Below are 18,785 nucleotides of genomic sequence, written 5' to 3'. Positions count from 1 at the left end.
GGAAAGATGGGCTTTGTAAAAATTGACTCGTTTCAGAAAGGCGGGGCATAGATGAGCAACAATAATGTACAGTATGTGGAAAATAATGTGTTTTTTGAACTTTAGACCACATAAATATTGCATTACACCAAATATTGTTCTTTTTAGCAACGTCATATGACCCCTTTAAATTTACAAAGTCCTACACATTCCCCATTTAGTGTCTGCCAATTAGGTCTACTTGGTCTACTTACTGCTTACTGGAAAAAAAGAAAAAGAAGGGCTTAGTGACCAGAGAAAACAAGGTGGCTCACTGTCATGACACCACAACCTTAATAAAACAGAATAATAAAAGTAATGAAAGTGAACGTAACACTATCAAAGCACAGGCCACAATCAACCCAACAACACCAAGCACTGATCTTCACCTGACAAACACACACACACACACACACACCCCTCAATCAATGTTTCTGCGAAGCGCTGCCTCAGCCTCAATAAGCTTTTTGTTTCAGGAAGGCTGCGCATTCCTCTCATATCAGTGACATACGTGAGAATCGGATCAGAGTCGACGGCCTGAACTCACAGAGTGTAAGGTACAGCTATGATAATGGTAGAGGACATCACACACGGACATCAAGGACACTGTGTGTGTAAATAAAGACAGAGGTCAAGAGTCAATGGAAGAACTGATCATGCTACTATGATCAAACGTTAAGTGAGTATGGCACGTGATGCCATTTGATTAGAGAACAAACAGAAGATTTAAGGCAACACCTTAAAACAACAAGTCATCAGAAGGTGCTTGTCTGAAACTGAGGGATGTATAGAAATGTGTGCGCACGTGCGTGTGTGTGTGTGTGTGTGTGTATGCGTGTGTGTGTGTGAGACAGTATGCACTAATGCTGCTGCACCAGAACAACTGCTACTTATTGGAGCGCTATAAAACACTTCTGCTCACCAAGGGTGTTTTCATTTGATTGAAAATATAGTAAAACAGTCAATGTAAAATATTATCACAATTTAAAACAACCGTTTTCTATTTGAATGAAAGTTAAAATAATTAATTTCTTTGATGCATAGCTGAGCCGTCAGTGTCACGTGATCCTTCAGAAACCATTCTTATGTTGATTTGCTACAAGAAACATTTCTGATTATCATCAATGATGAAAACATTGCTTCATATTTTTGTGAGATTTTTCTTTTTTTCCAAACTTTTAAATCAATAGAAAGTTTTTTAAAAAGCATTTATTTTAAATATAAATGTTTTGTAACATTATAAATGTATTTACTATCACGTTTGATCAATTGAATGCATCCTTGCTGAATAAAATAAATTAAAAATATTTAAAACAAAATCTCACTGACCCTACACTTGGTAGTGTACAAAACAAACCAAACTATAAATACAGCATAATAATTCAGAACACAAGACATCTGAAAATCATTCATGCATTTAGATATGAATCTTTTTATGAATGAGCTCCACAGCCTCTATCAGTGTTTTGACGCAGTACAAGACAGACAAGGCTGCATGTAGGCCTGCGATTTTCAGAGCTGGAAACCAGCTTGAATCAACAGACGGCACAAACAGGTTTTCTCCCTTAACGCTGCTGCACACAACTCCCGCACCAAACACATGGTCATACATGATTAAAAAGATGCACTGTAGAAACTACTATAGAGAGCAACACGTTCTCATGTCATCGATAAGGTCTAATGCGAAAGTAAGCGTGCTTGACAGAAACATGAGAATGTCCGATTGCACAATCGCCACATTCCTTCAGCGTAGATTCACCTCACCTGCCCATGCCTGTTTATTACTCCTTCCTTCACGTCGATAAGCAAACACCTGCGATCGTTCCGACTAGTGCAGTTGGCATGAGTATGCGTAAGCAATAAGTCCAGATCCCCTCGAGCGGAAAAAACAAAACAGGTCTGGCTTTCAAACAAACCGTGAGGAAACTCGTTAAATGCATCCCGTCATCTTCATACTCAGAAATCCAAGTCCCGTCTGAAGTGACTCACCTGTACTGTAGGCAGGGTTCGGGTTTAAAGTCTGAGTGCTGGCTCCCTGTCCCATAATCTTGCTCTGTACCCCTGCGTCCGGTGCGCCCCGTCCTCTGCCTGTCCCGGGGCCCGCGGCAGGGAGGGCAAACACAGTTCCACTATTCTCTGTAATCCTAGATGTCGGAGCTCGCGCTGTTCATTCGTCCCTCCTTCTTACTTCACAACTTCTGTTTTGGTGGCTCGCTCACTCGCTCTGAGTCAACAACTCCTGAAGGTCCCTCCCTCCCAGCAGCCTTGACTTCATAAATAACATACGCCGCTAGTCTGAAGGACGTCAGCTGGCCGGGATGCCGCTCATTCCCGGTGCCGGAGACCGGAGGAGATGGGAGCCGGGCTTTAGAGTCTTGACCTTAGGTTGCTACACACCTTCATTTCCCAAAATGCATTAGACGGTGCAGTGTAACCTGAGAGCGGCTGCAACACAAGTAGGGGCTGCGGTGGAGCGCTTGACTGGCAGGAAGTGACATCATAGAGGGCTCAGGTTACAGGGAGGGAGATAGATAGTGAGGTGGTGGCACAGGCTGATTATTGACATGTGTGGGAGCGAAATGAAGACCGTTCACAGTATATACTTACACTGATGCTGAACAGCTAGGCGTAACCAAAACGGGATGAAAAATTCCAGACAATTATGGTGATGAGAAATTTAATTAAGCAACACAATGTTGTAATGTGGTTGGTATAGTCGTAGTCACATCTACTGCCCATTACATCTAATGAGAATATGCAAAGTCATACTTTACACATTGTGAATAGAACATTGTATTTAGCAAAGATGCCACTTTGTGTATTCGTTAGGAATGATTAAAATAAAGTCATCAGATGATGCTGTACCTTCACATCTACTGTGGAGACTAACAAAATAGATTTTTCTGAAAAATTCATGACTTTCAAATCAACAGCGTGGATGCATGAAATCATCCATAAAGTGTGAAAAGTAACCATACTCGTAAGGTTTAAATCGCACAAACTATAAAAATAAAACTATTATTTATGGATCTAAGAGGTCAAGCATTAACTGTAATTTTTAAATTGTAATAATGTTTCACAATATTACTGTTTTTATTGTACATTTAGAAAATATACAGCAGCCTTGTGAGCAAAACAGACTTATTTAAAAAAACATTAAAATAATATCATATCAGCCCCAAACTTTTGAACGGTAGTGTAAGAAGACATTGAGATGGGAAGAAAAAACAAAAAGAGGTAAATCAAAAAGTACTCCCTGTCAAGCTGTTACATTAAATCTCTAAGGATAAGGGAGTTATCCACACAGGACATGATATGGCTCGTGTTATCTGTATGTGTGGGAGTCTGGGATCAGAGAGATGGAGCACTGAGACGGAGTAGGACAGAAAAGCAAAGCTGGCTGTGTTTAGTGCCAGTCAGAGTCAGGTTTTGCAATGAAACACACACACACACACACACACACGGTGTGCTTGGATAAACTCACTTAAGCTGTCAGCAGACAAAAGCCAGACAAGGGCTGAATAAAGCAAGATGGATAAAACTGGTTCATTAAATAGGATACGAAACTTAATGCTACGCATTTAATGCTCTGTGTATATAAACAATTTGTTTAAGAATCAGTTAAGGGATTTCCCAAGCATCCCGATAATAATGAGAGAAATAAGAAAAACTCCACTGGTCTGCACTTCAGATAAACAGAGCAGACAGTTTTATTCTGCCAGCGGAGCGTGTTAACAGCACTGCCCTTTAAAGCACTTGAGAGAGCATCCAACCGCTCAACTTTCCCACAATCAGTTTAAACTGAAAAGGGGTTCCACAGTTTTGATAAATATGCCTTCAGGAACTAAAATATATCTTCTTGTGTAATGTATATACTGTTTTCACATTCTTATAATGCATGCTTGAATGATTGTGTACTGTGTATAAAAAATAACAAATTAATAAATAAATGTTGCATGCTTGCCTCAAAGGCCTTTGCTCTTATATATAGCATGAGCTGTTTTATTTAGTGATCATGGCTGTGTCAATTTCTTGTCTCACATCCTATTTGTTGTGCAACTTTTTCTGTCCCAGACAACCTAGGCTTGCCAATTTATAAGCAAGAACTTTTTTCAAGACACAAGCTTAAAACATAATACTAATAACACTAGTGGGGGATTACTGGAGTATTAAATGTTACACAATAAAACATGAAAATTCTGTGAGTTTCTGATTACCACAGACCTTCAGCAATTTAACAACAACAAAAGACAAGCTGTTTATTAAAACAGCAGAAACTGAATGAAAAACTTGTATATGTAAACAGGCATAATTAAGAGCCTAATAAGCTTTATTGTTCTACAGTAACAGATACTGTAACTGTGATGCAGATACAGGCTGACAGTGGCTAAATCCATGACCTTTCATTTGCAAAACCCCAGCGCCATCTGAAGGACACAGTGTGTTACTGAAATTTAATTCACATCATCCAAATACAAAATGTATCCAAACAATAAATCATTAAACCCAAAGCACAAATCTATCCTGAGACTCTGATATTGAGAATGTGTATCATTATGAATAATCTTATTTCTTGTTCCAAAAAAAAAAAAAAACTTGGTTGTGTAAAAAAATGTACTAGTATTTCCACCTAAAACAACAATGCAACATATAACGTCACTTTAGTTCAGTGTGTGATACAGAGCTGCTCATACGGTCCACCTCACTCTGAACTTCTTTGGCTAGTTGTTCTTTTGATACACCCGTGTGAGGCCTTAGATGCATTCAGCTCATTGTGCTGCTGGACTGCTGACTCACTGGACATTAGTATATGGTTACAATGACTGCTGACCAGTGAAAGACCTAGAAGAAGTGAATCATCATAGCAAAGTGTATAGTATATCATCATGATGCCTTGCAGGAAGAAAAAAGGATATTGTAAACCCAGCTGCTACACTGCATTGCATTTCCATGTCCTTTCCAGTCAATTGTGATCACTGAATAAAAATGTTTTTTAGAATAATTTTGATTCAGAGCAACAACTAGATGATGAAATACTTTAATTCAGAGTGAAAATAGAAAAATCTACATCAGGGCTCGCAAAATCGCTTGCCCGACGTCCCGGGGCTATTGTGTTTTCCAGTCGGGCTACCAAAATGTATCACTGTCCTGCCCGATGGGCTAACTTAAATACAGGGCTCCCACGCAATGTTCCCTCTTAGCGGAGCGCGCTCTTCTTCCACCGCGGCCACGCAGAAGAAATAATGTGCCTCGCGCACACAAATGAGTTGGGAAGCCATTTGATTGAATGTCGCAGTAAAAGGGAAAGAATAGCAACGCTCGGGCAAAGCGCTCTAGAGCTGATGTCACGACAGAGTTAGAACCGGTTTCATAGAAAGAGAACGATGTGCACCAAATGAGTCGCTGTAGAAACTCAATACTTCAATGGTTGCGGTGCGCTCAACACGAGAGACAACACAAACACAATGACATGTGAAATAAAACGTCCTCATGTATTAAAGAAGAGTGGCTTGATTAAGTGCTGGAAATAGCGGAGGATGAGACATACAGTCACACACAAGAGTATTGTACAAACTGTACTTCATAATGATGTTTAGACAGCTATAGAAGAATTCATATGTTCACATTGTTATATTTAACTTACAGATCTCAGCTTAAGTTTTGCTTCAGTTTCTATTCCATTCTATTCTATTCTATTCTATTCTATTCTATTCTATTCTATCAGTTTAGTTTGTTTTGATAGTATATTATGTTAGGGCTATATTATAAACCTGATAAATAATTGACCTTGTTTTTGAGTCTTGGACTTTGAGTCTCTTGCTTATCAAGGTTGTATTCATTTCATAAATACAGAAAAAAACGGTTATATAGTGAAATTATTGCAATTTCTAATATTGGTTTCCTATTTTAATACCTATACTTTAAAATAGCATTTATTCCTGTGATCAAAGCTGTATTACTATTTTCTGCATCATTACTCCAGTCTTCAGTGTCCCATGATCCTTCAGAAATCATAATAAGATGCTGATTTATTATCAGTGTTGAAACTTGTGCTGCTTCATATTTATATGGAACCTGTGTTACTTTCTTTGATTCTTTGATTAATCAGCATTTATTCAAAATAGAAATATTTTCTAACAATAGAAGTCTTTACCATCAATTTGATCTATTTAACACATTCTTGCTGAATAAAGTTTATTTAACTTTCTTTAAACGTTTTTAAAGTATCTTTAAAAAAGAAAAAAAATTCTGACCCCAAACTTTTGAATAGTTCATATTGTAAGACAAAATCTCTATTTTGACTAAACGCTGTTCTTTTTAACTTTTTTTTTTTTTTTTTTTTATAAAATCACAGGTCCCAAAAAAATACAGTATAAAAAATAAAATAAAAAAGCAGTACAACTGTTTCCAACATTGATTATAAATCAGCGTATTAGAATGACTCCTAAAGAATCATGTGACTCTGAAAATACTGCTTTGTTTCACAGGAATTAATTACATTTTAAAGTATATTCAAATAGAAAACATTTATTTTAAACTGCAATAATATTTCACAATATATTTTAGTGAAATAGATACAGCCTTGATGAGCACTTTTGAACTGCAGTGTATTGTTCAGTAAACATGTTTTCTCTTTAACCTAAAATGTACATCATTTATTTACATCAAGGGTCACATCATTTAGTTACACACTTTTTTGTGTGCGTGCTGTACAGGTCTGGTATAAAGAATGCTTTTGCTCAGGTGCCCGAAATGTCCGCAAAATAGAGAAAAGTTTTGCTCAGCAAGAAAAAAAAATAGAGGGAACATTGCTCCCACGGGTCCTTAACTTTGATACAACTAAACTGAAGAGTTTTTAAGGCCTTAGACAGTTTTAAATACATTAAATAGTATAAGAAATAATTTTTCAAATTGCCTTAAATAGATTTTTCAGAATTCTGCAGATAAATAGTAAAATAGTCGAATAAAACTCTTTCCTTGACATTCGTTGATATTTGTGTATTGAAAATGTTTTTGATTGACATTTATGGTCTTTATTTTATTTGGGCTAGTTAAATAATTTCTGGGCTACCAAAATCTGAAGAGTACCTGCCCGAAGGGCTACCAGGGATTTAGAGATTTTGCGAGCCCTGTACATTCATTATAAAAATGTGACTTTTCCAGATCTAGAAAACACATCTTAAAAATGAATTGATTTTAACAAACACTATACGGAGATAAAATTAAATAGGCCTACATTTGAATGAAATATCTGAAAAATCGTTGACAAGTTTCATCACAACAGTCTTGACTGCTATAGACATGAATTGTGCTGCTATGATATCAAGGTAATATTTTGATTCAGATAAAGTGGCAGTGACGTAAGGTTTCATACAATATATATCAGTACAGGCTACTGATGATGCTCACTTTCAAAGGAATTCAGCCATGATACAGACAAATGTATCAAACACATATAATGTCCCAGCATTAGACACAATATTGCCTCTCTGTATCCCTGTTCTCTCTTTATCTGCCGTCCTGATATCGCTCTGTCCCAACGCTCAGGACAAGAGTCACTGGAAGAAACCAGGCCAAAACCACTGAAGTGAGTAAATCCTATCAAGGAAATATATTGGACTGCTTCCAGATCACAGCAGAAACTCATGCAAGTAAAGAGTCACTCCACTTCTTGGCACAATCCCTGAATTTAACTGTCATCACTAACAAAAAGTGTCAAAACAAACAATGTTCTTCTAATGCTTTTTTTTTTTAAATATATAAATTGGGGCCGTGATGGTGTTTTTTTTTTTTTTTTTTTTTCATGGTATCACAATGCCTTGTGGTTAAGACATTTTTGCTCATTTTAAATTATCCTCTGGAAAATGGATTTAAGTACAAATACATATTTTAAATAAACATTCTATTTATTTTTAATAAATATTTTATTTACATAAATAACACTTTATAATAAGGTTCATTAGTTAAAATGACTTAACTACATTAGTTAACATGAACTAAGAATGAACAACACTTCTACAGCATTTATTAATCTTAATTTCATAATTAAAATCACAAGTTGTGCTTGTTAACATTAGTTAATGCACTGTGAACTAACATGAACTAACAATGAACAACTGTATTTTCATTAACATCAACAAAGATTAATAAATAGTGTAATGTGTTGATCATGGTTCGTTCATGTTAGTTAATACATTATAACAAATGACACCTTATTATAAAGTGTTACTGACCATAAATAGTAAGTATGAAGTAATTAACACAGGTTTTAGATTAAGCATGTGACACCTGAACAAATACGAACGACCCAAATAGCACAGGTGTACCATAGAATAGTAGAACATTCTGTAACGTTATAAATGTCTTTACTGTCACTTTTGATCAATTACATGTATCTTTGCTTAAGAAAAGTATCTCACAAACATGAAACTTTGAAAGAGTTGTGAAATATTGAAGTATCATACCATCACTGTACCATGATACTGACACAGCACAGATCTTCAGATGATCACACATCTGCTGTTGTGTTCTCCAAACTCAAAAAGATGCAATCTAGCACCTCAGTGGACAGATTTGTTTTGGTATAGACAACAGATTTCTTTGTATGAATATAGTTCTTCGAGTACACAGACATTTATGGGGAGCAGTTCTACACGCTCATATGTGCTGGTGAATACACACACCTAAAAGAAAAGGAATAACCCACAATCTGAAGGAAAAAACGGTCTCTACCCACAAACCTTAAAGGCCACTTCTATTTTTAACATTCTTCATTGTTATCAGAAAAAAGGCACTTGACCTTCAATGGCAGACAACGGATATTTACCCTATTGCTCAGATGGCAGACACTGAAGGGCAGTAAACTAACATTTCCTACCTGATGAGGAAGTCTCCTCTTCTACAGAGTTACTCTCTTTGTCCATAAAGGTGAAATTCCCCACTGAAAAGCGAAGCTACACCGTGGCAAATGAAAAGCGCTGAGTTTCACCCGTGGGTGTGTCGATTGGGCAAAGCGTGATCAGATATCTGACTCGAGAGCCAGCACACCTAACACACCAACACACCACATGGCCAACCTCCTTATGAGCTCAGTGATGTTATAAAACAACAACTACGATCAAGAAGAAAACCAATCATTGTTTTCTATGAAATATATGTGGTCAAAATTTCAAATTTCAAATAAAAAAAAGCCAAAATGCAACTATTCCAGGACTGAAACAAATAGCCTAACTGAAAAAAACTGCCTATAATCAATAGTGAAAATGAGTGAAAACTAATTTTGTAAAAGCCTGCGTATATCCTGGTCAAGATGTGGAGTGATCAATCACAGATATTTCTTTAGTCTTTCTGATATAATAACCCATCTGCTTACCTCGCTTTTCCATTCCTGCGTCAAAAACACAGCAGCAGGTAGAGGTTCCTGAGAAAATAAGAGACAGATTGCTTGATTAGTCACAAACACTACATATTATTTCACCAACACAATGGCTGCAATGTGTTTAAAAGGTTCAGTCTGACATTGAATGGCACCGTGAGAAGACATGAATGAAGAAAGTAAAAGACTTAATGCAAAGTCAGTGCATCATTGCAAACAAGTTATCAGCCTGAAGGGGTTTGTTTTGCGATAATGACCAGGTGACTATATAATCCCACATATTACTTAAACTTGCAAAACTTGCACATTCAACAGTCAATATAACATTACAATTCATCAACTATGATAAAAATAGCTTCCAAACAGAGGTTAACTACACTTTTTATTTTGGAAATCCTTTAATATTCGTAAATTATAATTTATTAAAATTAAAATGATATAATTTAATATTCTTAAATTATAATAAATTATCATTAAATTACTATACTTAATGTTTCAATATTAAAATTATTTTTAAATCTATTTTTAGTATTTAAAAGATTTTAATATTAATGTATTACTATTAAATCCTTATATTTAATTTTATATTTAGTTTGTATATGCATTTATTACTGTATGTAAAATATTTTACAAATTAAAAATATATATTTCTTCCTTTTTTTTTTAACCGTAGATGTTGGCCACTTTATTAATCTCAAGAAAATTGAATATGCATGAATTAGTGTACACAGTCATTCACATGATGCACACGTATTTGCAAAAACATGCCTAGATTATTATGAATAATCATTAATTGTGGTTAAGTCATCATACCTGTAGACTTATGTAACTGCATATGATGTAGATATTTACTTCGTTTTTTCTGGACAGGATCATGTCTTACTAAGCAGCATAATAGTTCTTCAGGGTATTAAATAGCAGCAATTAATTTTCAATTTTTTCCTGTTTATTACTGTGAAGTTGCTTTGAAACAATCAACACAATACATAAGCGCTATAAGAAATAGAGACGTAACGGCATAAAGATGTCTTAGTTACCAACATTATAACGGTAATGTTAAAATGTGCTGGAAATATAAAAAAAAAAAAAAAAAAACATTTTCACACCAAGTTTTAGATTTAAAATTAAAAAAACAAATAAAATGACTTCCTGGTTTGCATAAACACTAAAACATTACCAGTGATGCCCGGATTTTAAATGACAACATGACTGACAACAGTTTATCTAATAACGTGTGAAATAATACTTTGAAAAGGTTTCATAAAATGGTAAACCTCACATTTCAGCCTGCAAATAAAGAAAAGGGTCAAGTCAAAATGATAGAGTAATAAACGATTATATATATATTATCTGCTCCAGAAATGCTGATAAAATGTAAAAACTGTAACCTGAATGCAATGCAAGTCGCTTTGGATAAAAGTGTCTGCTAAATGCATAAATGTAAATGTAAATAATTCTAGATACATTATCTGAATTGTTTAAATGTGTACACATGAATCGCATTCACATGAACAGAAGTGGCAAACTGCCTGCAGAACCACAAGTGTTTGTTTTAGACTGGTTATAGTCATGTAAACAACATGTACTGTAGGAGTGTTAAGTTATCATTCATTTCTCAAGTCTGTGTAAACACACAGCGAGATCATCTGGTTGAGCCCCAGGTCTGGGCTGACAATATTGATTTCTCAATCATAATCGACTGTCATTTTAATGAACTGATATCAATTCTTCAAGAATAGATATTTTAATCTACGCCATATTCAAATGCCTGAACAAAACTTCATTAAACATTATTTGTAGTAAGCCTTCCATCCAATAAATCACAATAAACTTTGTTACTTTCGATATGAAAAAGTCTCAGCTTTCAAATTCAGTCAATTTTAACACAAAATTCAAATAACAGCCACTGTCTTGATGCTCTTTGATGTGGCGTCACAGATCGATGCGAGATCCTCAATTCAAGTGGCAGCGAGGAGCACACATGAACCGATCAGCTGTTCCTCTTTACTACTAGTTATAGTACAAAAAGAACACGAATGAGCTGTTGAAAGAAATAGAACAACTTACTGAAATATATCATGTTGCTCTGAACACCGTTTTTACCCCATATGTATTTTGCCATTTTTTTTTTTTTTTTTTTTTACCATTGCATAAATTAAATAGCCATAATGTTCTTTTTGCTGTTTTGTCTTGCTTTACAAAGAAAAAAAAATCAATTACAAAACAACAATTGAAAAATATTTACTTAACATTCAAGCAGACATTAGGCTATACCAACAAAGCACAATTTAACTTAAAGTTAATAAAATAATATTATTTGCCATTTTTGTGATCCCCTTCTTGAATCAGGCAAGTATATTATACTGTACACATTAATGCAGCCTTGCTGAGCAGAAGAGAATCATTTTAAAACATTAGAAAATATTACAGATCCTAATTTGAACACAACTTGTGAATATTATAATAATTTCATCATTATTGTCTTTATTTTATTTTGCAGAACAACAGTAAAATTACAATACACAATGTATGAATGTTAATGGAGTAGGCTACTTCCTTTTTCTCAGCTGTTATTTTGGCAGAAACCCACAGGAAGTCCTCAGTGCTTCTTTTTGTTGACAACAGCAGATTTTTAAATGATGCTCATTACAAATTTAGGAAGATGTTTGTTGTACGTATCACAATGTCACAAGCCTTGTAAAAATTATACAGTAACCAGCAACAACAACCCCTTCCCACTTCTCACCGGAAACATGCGATGCAGTACTAAACAGTCTCTGGCTGTCGGTGCTTGTAATGATTTTAGTGTCTTTCTCAGACACGTTTAAATGCTTCCACATTGATGAAGTTTGCTGCAGTGCCTCTCTCTGATGGCGTCATGCCATTATTCGGTACAAATTCGGTCTTTTTGCTTATTTGCTTATTTTAATTTGGGTTACTGAACATTTGGTGTACCCCTAATATTAACTCTTGAAAGCTGTATTTTTTATATGCACACAAACACATAAAAATATGGTTCTTCAGTGGTTCTTTGGGGTGGTTGAGGTGCTATATAGCACCAGTACCATAATAAAGAACCTGTTAAAGCCAGTTTGGTTCTTCAGTGGTTCTTCTACATGGTTAAGTTGCTATATAGCACCACTGCTGTTTAAAAGAACCCTATTTCCTGAAGATAACATGGTTCGCACCCTTTTTGCCCCCAAGACCCCACATAAGGAAATATTCCAGAGCCCCCACATGAGACTTCTTGACCTCAGAAAAACATTAAAGTGACTCAAAAAAGCTTTTGCCATTATAGTAAATGCCCATTCATAGCAAACACATGAGAGTGGAGTTACATATCTAAAATCTGAGGAGACAGGTGAAGACAGGTAAAGTGGTCCCCCTATGATTACGAGCCAATGACCCACCTTTAGTGGTGTTTAGCACCATTTTTTAGAGTGCACTGTTACATAGTCAATATATTTTTACATAACTTGATGTCTTCATTAATTAATGTATGTGTGAATCTCATCTGCCATAATGTTTATATTGCAATGACAAATTGGAAAAGAAACAATCATATAATTGAAACGTTTTCTTTATACAAAATGTTGTACATTTGCAACTTAAATGTTCGTATACAAATCTTTTTTTTTAGTATTAATTGATATCCAGAAATAAATTGCAATTGAATTTGATAGTTTGGTATGTCGTTAATTGTAACCTTTAAAATGATAGTAATTTACCAACCTGCATAGATTACAGCATTGTTTCCCCTTAAAGGGGAGTCCAGTGCTGTTTCATGCGTGTTGAGTTGTTTACACTGCTAAAGAGTTGGATTCTCATGCTAAACATGGACAAAGTTTCAAAAAACGATTTGGACGTATAACAGAGTATTTCTGTGCCACATACACACTTCTGGGTTTCTTACAACTTTTGGAAAGTTTTTTTTCGATCATGGCTCTTCATGACGTAATGAAGGGTGGAACTCCTTATCGACCGGAGCGAGAGCACGCCCATCAACGCGCTTCATTCGGCTGCACTGCTGCACGGGACTCACTTCGGGAAGAATGTCTCTAAAGAAGTGTGTTTTTGGTTGTATGGGAAAGATAACCTTGTTCAGCTTCCCAAAGAACCCAGCGTTACGTAAACAGTGGATTCATTTTCTTTTTCCGGGGCAGCAACAGAGTTTTGCAAGTGTGTTTGTTGATGAACGTTTTATAAACAAGGCCCAGTTCGATGCTGGATTTGCACATCGTTTGATACTGAAAGATGGAGCGGTCCCAGCTATAAAAGATCCCGGTCATGATTCGGAACTGCAGACGGTAAGTGAAAGGGCATCAAATGTCTGTTTTGCTGGCGATCGGTGCTCAAGTGCTCATCACTCTTTAGCTCCGCCCACGCCGCGCCTCCAGGAGCTCGGCAGTTTTCAGAAAGAATCGTAAAGCTGTATCTTTCTTTTATAAATATGATAAAACTAAAGACTATTTGGAGATATGAAGGATGCAGTACTACTCTATAGGTACTCAAGATTAACATGAGATTGGTGAAACTGTGTGTGTTATGCCCCCTTTAAGAAAAACTGACATTCATATCTAAATTAATCAATACTAAATCATATTGAAAGGTTGTGAACCGAAATCATGAAATCTGCGTCAATACCCAGACATACCAAACACTGACCGAGAACAGGCTCTGGGCTCCACAACAGAAATAATTCTGGTCATAAAGTGGTTCATAAATATAACCACCCATGAAGCTCTAACTATTTTTTTTTATGTTGATATATATCAACATAAAACATTTAAATACAATTTTAGGTAGAATTATTCATAATAGCACATATTAGGCCTGTCGCGATAATTAACCATCTAATCGCGATTATTTGATCTAACTGCGGTTGTTTCAGACAACCGCGATTATGCTTTTTACACGGCACAAGGGGGAGTCATACACCAAAAGAAACAGAAGAGCACCAGTTTGGTTTTCATGTGAGGGACATAATTATATTTACATTGTTAGATTTAAGTTTACAGAAACTCATCTTCCTTCTGCTGCAGTTATGACAGTCAGAACTAGGGCTGGGCGATAAAACGATAACGATATGTATCGCGATAGACACGTGAACGATATCAATAAAAAATGTGTTCGATAAAACGTTCGATATTTTTTATTCTTCGTCGGAAGAAAACAAAGGTTGCGAAGCAAGTTTGGTTGCATTAACAAAGGCACTCGCTCTCTGGTAACCTAGCAACGTAGGGAGTGACACGCTAACAGCCAATCATGTAACAGTATCATGTTTGGTTGCGCCATATCGTTGTCTCGTGTCTAAGATGCGCACCCACGGCTGAGAGTGCACGTCTGCAGCCAGACCTGGCTGGTCTGCTGGATTCCTCTTCATAAGCAGAAAATGAGTGCCGCAGCGAGCGAGGAAATTGTAAATAAAAGAGAACGTCAGATATGGCAGTTTTTGGATATTATAAGTCTGACCGTAGTCAGACCAAATGTCGTCTGCAAATTATGCAAGACCATCATCCTCGCCAAGACTGGTAATACCACGAACTTGATACCACCTTAAAAAAAAAAAAATAATTATCGATATCGACCGATATGAAACACTGATATCGTGATACAGTTTTCAGCCATATCGCCCAGCCCTAGTCAGAACAGTAAAACTCTCTCTCCAAGATGATATATTCCCATTATAATACTTGATGTCTAAAATGACTATATCTTGCTGGAGTTCATTGCTCTTTAATTTCTCTGTGTTTGTACAGTGTGGAGTGCAGAGCGCTGCTACTCCATGTATCTTCAAGCACATCATTCTGCACCCTGCATGTGTATAAGAGCTTTGTTTCAAGCGTTTCACATGATCAACGTTTTGCACACAGAAAAACTATTAGAAGCCTTTCTTTTTCTCATGATTTCTATCTTATTTTCATGAATGTATTTTGTAAGAATAGAAATAGTTAACAGAATAAACTTGTCTAAATTGTATAATGTGCACCAAATTATTTTTTTTTTTTCAAGATATAGTTGTTGCTGCTAAATTATACAGTCAGCTAGTTTAATTTCATAGCTTATATATTTTTATTCAAATGTAGTTTCTCTCTGTGGTGAGAAAATGAGTATTGTGTTTAACAAAGGGTTTAAAAAAGAGTGACTATTAGTACCACAAACGCAGTATTGATATTTTGTAGTGAAAGTGCTGGTGTTGGATCTGTATCGGCCGATTCTTAGAATTGGGAGTATTCCATGTAATCTTACACTGCAAAATAATAACTAAAGAAAGATTAAAAGATAACATCACAATTAGTTACTGAAGCCTTAAATTAATTACAGTTATATAATGAAAGCCATAAAAAACAGACAATTAATCATGATAATCGGCATAATCGCCAAAGCCCTAAAACAGACAATTAATCGCAATAACCGTGACTAATTAATCGTCTGCCAAATTTCATAATCGTGACAGCCCTAGCACATATTAACAAAATGCATTACATTGGGATATGCTGTTAAACTGATACAAATTTCCTCACACAGTCACATAAGTAAGCAATTACATAAGCCGTGAAATGAATATAACTGAACACATAACAACTTGCTTGAGGCATCTGTTTGTAAAACGCCATTTCCGGCTCAAAATATCGACCAAAACAATGTAATGGTGAGGCTGCACTGCTGACACCAATCCACTGATAATAAATAACTGTAAATAATTAGCTGAGATTAAACAGTCAGCACTTTTACAAGAGGAAAAGTGATTACAGTTGTTTGCGTGTTTCACATTTTTTGCCTTTTGCACTTCCGCAGAAGTTAAACGCTTGGCTTCCCTGTAATTGCACTGCTAAATTTATTCAGAAGTGTTGCTGCTGTTCACAGAATCAGAACACATACTGTTTGTTTCTATAGTGTGCTGTTGGGCCTCCACTAATAAGCCTCTTTAAACAGAACGTCGCTCTCGGTTATCTTCTCTGTACGGCTGGAGCAGCTTTAAGCACCAGACTAATGTGCCCTATGAACCCTGGGACAGCAGATGTGAAATATCCCCTTGCACCCAGAGCAGGATCAAGGACAGCAGATCTAATCTAGATCCTTCACCGGCACAAGCTGATTGAAGTGTCACACTGTCACCAGGACAGCTCAGCTGCTGCATCACATGTGATCAAAATAGGTATGTTCAGAATCACATGCAGAGTTTCATTAAAAGTGTTGCATTATTGGTAATATATGTACACCATAACATCTTTGTTGCCAGTGATACAAAAGGAACATTTCATGTGACTCCATAAAAGTATTTACAACATCTGCATCATACTGTGGTTTAAAAAAAGTTTATGCTTTAAAGTTACCCTTCCAATGTAGGTGTTTCTATAAGTATGCAGGTGTTTCATGGACACGTTGTTCACTTGGCTGATCGTGAAAACCTCACACTGAGAAGTCAGAAACCACATTTACATGGATGATTTGAGGATCAGTCATCAGCAATGAAAAAGGATGTGCCAAACATGCATGACAACATTAATGAAACCCTATCCTAATCTACTAATAGCAAAACAAACAGATGATCTTTTCTCTATAGCACTCCAGTGGTCATTGACAGGAGGAACAGAATGTAAAAAAAAAAAAAAAAAAAGATTACCAATTAACCACTGACTAAACAAAGGGCTTCTCTATGTTTTAGGTAAATTAAAGGAAACACAAAACAACACGTTCTAGTGAAGTCTAGTATATTTGTTCATATTTTAAGTAAGAACTCAATTCTGTTCAGTTTCACAAGACTTCATTTTACACATGCATCAAGTAAATCCTGATTCAAGGACATTTAGATTAATATCGGAAAACACATTTACAGATATACAATTAATGCTAAATTTCTTTCGAGGCCTTAAATTGTGGAAGAGACAATTAAGACTTTAAAACATTTGTATGACCTGCAGAAACCCTGGACAGTGGAAAAGCACTATTTGGAGAAGGATTAACTAAACATCACTGTTTCAATCAATGATTTCAGTCCTCCAAAAATTATTTTTGGATGCCAAAATTTTGGTGCATCACTAGTGTTAAGGCCAAAGTGAACTTTCTATTTTTTTATTATATAAATATATATTTTTTAAACAGTGCATATGCTAAGGGTACAGCTGAAAAAACAGCCTTTTCAAAGTAAAGATACTTAAAAAGTTGAATCCTTGTCCAGCATCTATTGTTGTTGCATCTCCAGTAGTTTGTTGTTCGGTTTCCTTTTAAGCCAATGTTGTCACTTTGTGGACAAATTACAAAAAAAAAAAAAATCAAGGTAAATACAAGTTGAGCAGGCACGATTAGAAATATCTGGCTACACTCATACTGTGCTGAAAATGAAATTTGCATCACTTGTACTGTATACATGTATATAAAAAAAAAAATCAAAGTATACTTTGGGTTTTAAATTGAATGTGAGAATCAACAAAAACTGAAACACAAGATACAATATTTCTGCACCTTGCACAAAACCTGACAGACGCGAGTCGTCATTCAGAAACAAAAAAGATTAATCGATCATTCTTTCTAAAGTTTTGACATGAGGGTAAACAAACAAATAAAAGTCTACAAAAAAAGTGCAGATGGAGCACAGAATTAAGGTGGTAACAAATCTGTAAGCCACACGGTCTAACCCGTTTCGTCAAACTGGTTTGGCGGCTCATGAACACTGTACACAGTTATGAAAAAATGCAGTGCCGCTGAAGTCATCTTGAATAGTACACGCTCACAGAGGGCATGTTAAGACAAATGACCTCTGAGGAAAACCGACTGTTACAGGTCTGTGCTTGACAATTCTCTGGCAGCCCTGCCCATATTCAAATAAAAGTTGCCTTGCTTTAAAATGCTTGGATCTATATTCAAATACAGCCAATATGGCTTTTAAAATGTACAACTGATCAGAAACTCTCCTAACATTCATTCAAGGCCCATTATAGTTCATTGACATAATTATATCTTAACAGTAAGTGAAGCAATAAAACGGTCAACACCAGCATTAAGTGCACTGACACTCCTGCAGTTTTGTAACACTCCCCCTAGAGTAGAAAACATGAGCAATGAACACCTTAGGCCACCATTTTACTGACACTAAATGCAAGAGCAAACACATGACAGTCGGTGCTGTGTGTGTGTGTGTGAGAGGTGAACAGTATAACATGGACTGGAGGGATATGTTAATGAAATTAATAACCATAACCAAGCACATGAATGAGTGAAACGTCCTCACAGTAGACAAACTGCTGTGCGCTGAAAGCCTGTCAGAAATGAGACAGAACTGGACTGACTGGTTGTGTAAAGTGACCCGGTGTCACTGCAGTATTTACATAGCTGTGAGAGTTTAAAGTACAAACTAGATTTTTAGCACAATCCTGCAGCATAATCCTGA

The 18,785-nt window shown here is 36.0% G+C and overlaps 1 protein-coding gene across 6 annotated transcripts in view; it reads right to left on the bottom strand.

Moving 5' to 3' along the window:
• phactr4a (phosphatase and actin regulator 4a) overlaps nucleotides 1-18,785 on the bottom strand; it is a 52,613-nt gene that overhangs the window by 25,714 nt on the left and 8,114 nt on the right. For 3 of the 6 annotated variants that reach the window (XM_079381138.1, XM_079381134.1, XM_079381136.1), the window contains exon 2: nucleotides 9,392-9,439. In XM_079381138.1, coding sequence (XP_079237264.1) covers nucleotides 9,392-9,404 — 13 coding nt within the window. In that variant the 5' untranslated portion in view covers nucleotides 9,405-9,439. Of the gene's footprint in view, nucleotides 1-2,007; nucleotides 2,473-9,391; nucleotides 9,440-18,785 lie in introns of those variants that run through there. The other 3 variants (XM_079381133.1, XM_079381135.1, XM_079381137.1) reach the window with 1 other exon arrangement.

Source organism: Barbus barbus (genome assembly GCF_936440315.1).
Source record: "Barbus barbus genome assembly, chromosome: 27".
Taxonomy (NCBI): Eukaryota; Metazoa; Chordata; class Actinopteri; order Cypriniformes; family Cyprinidae; genus Barbus; species Barbus barbus.
The sequence above is the reverse complement of the archived record's forward strand: the minus strand, read 5'-3'. Positions and strand labels throughout refer to the sequence as shown.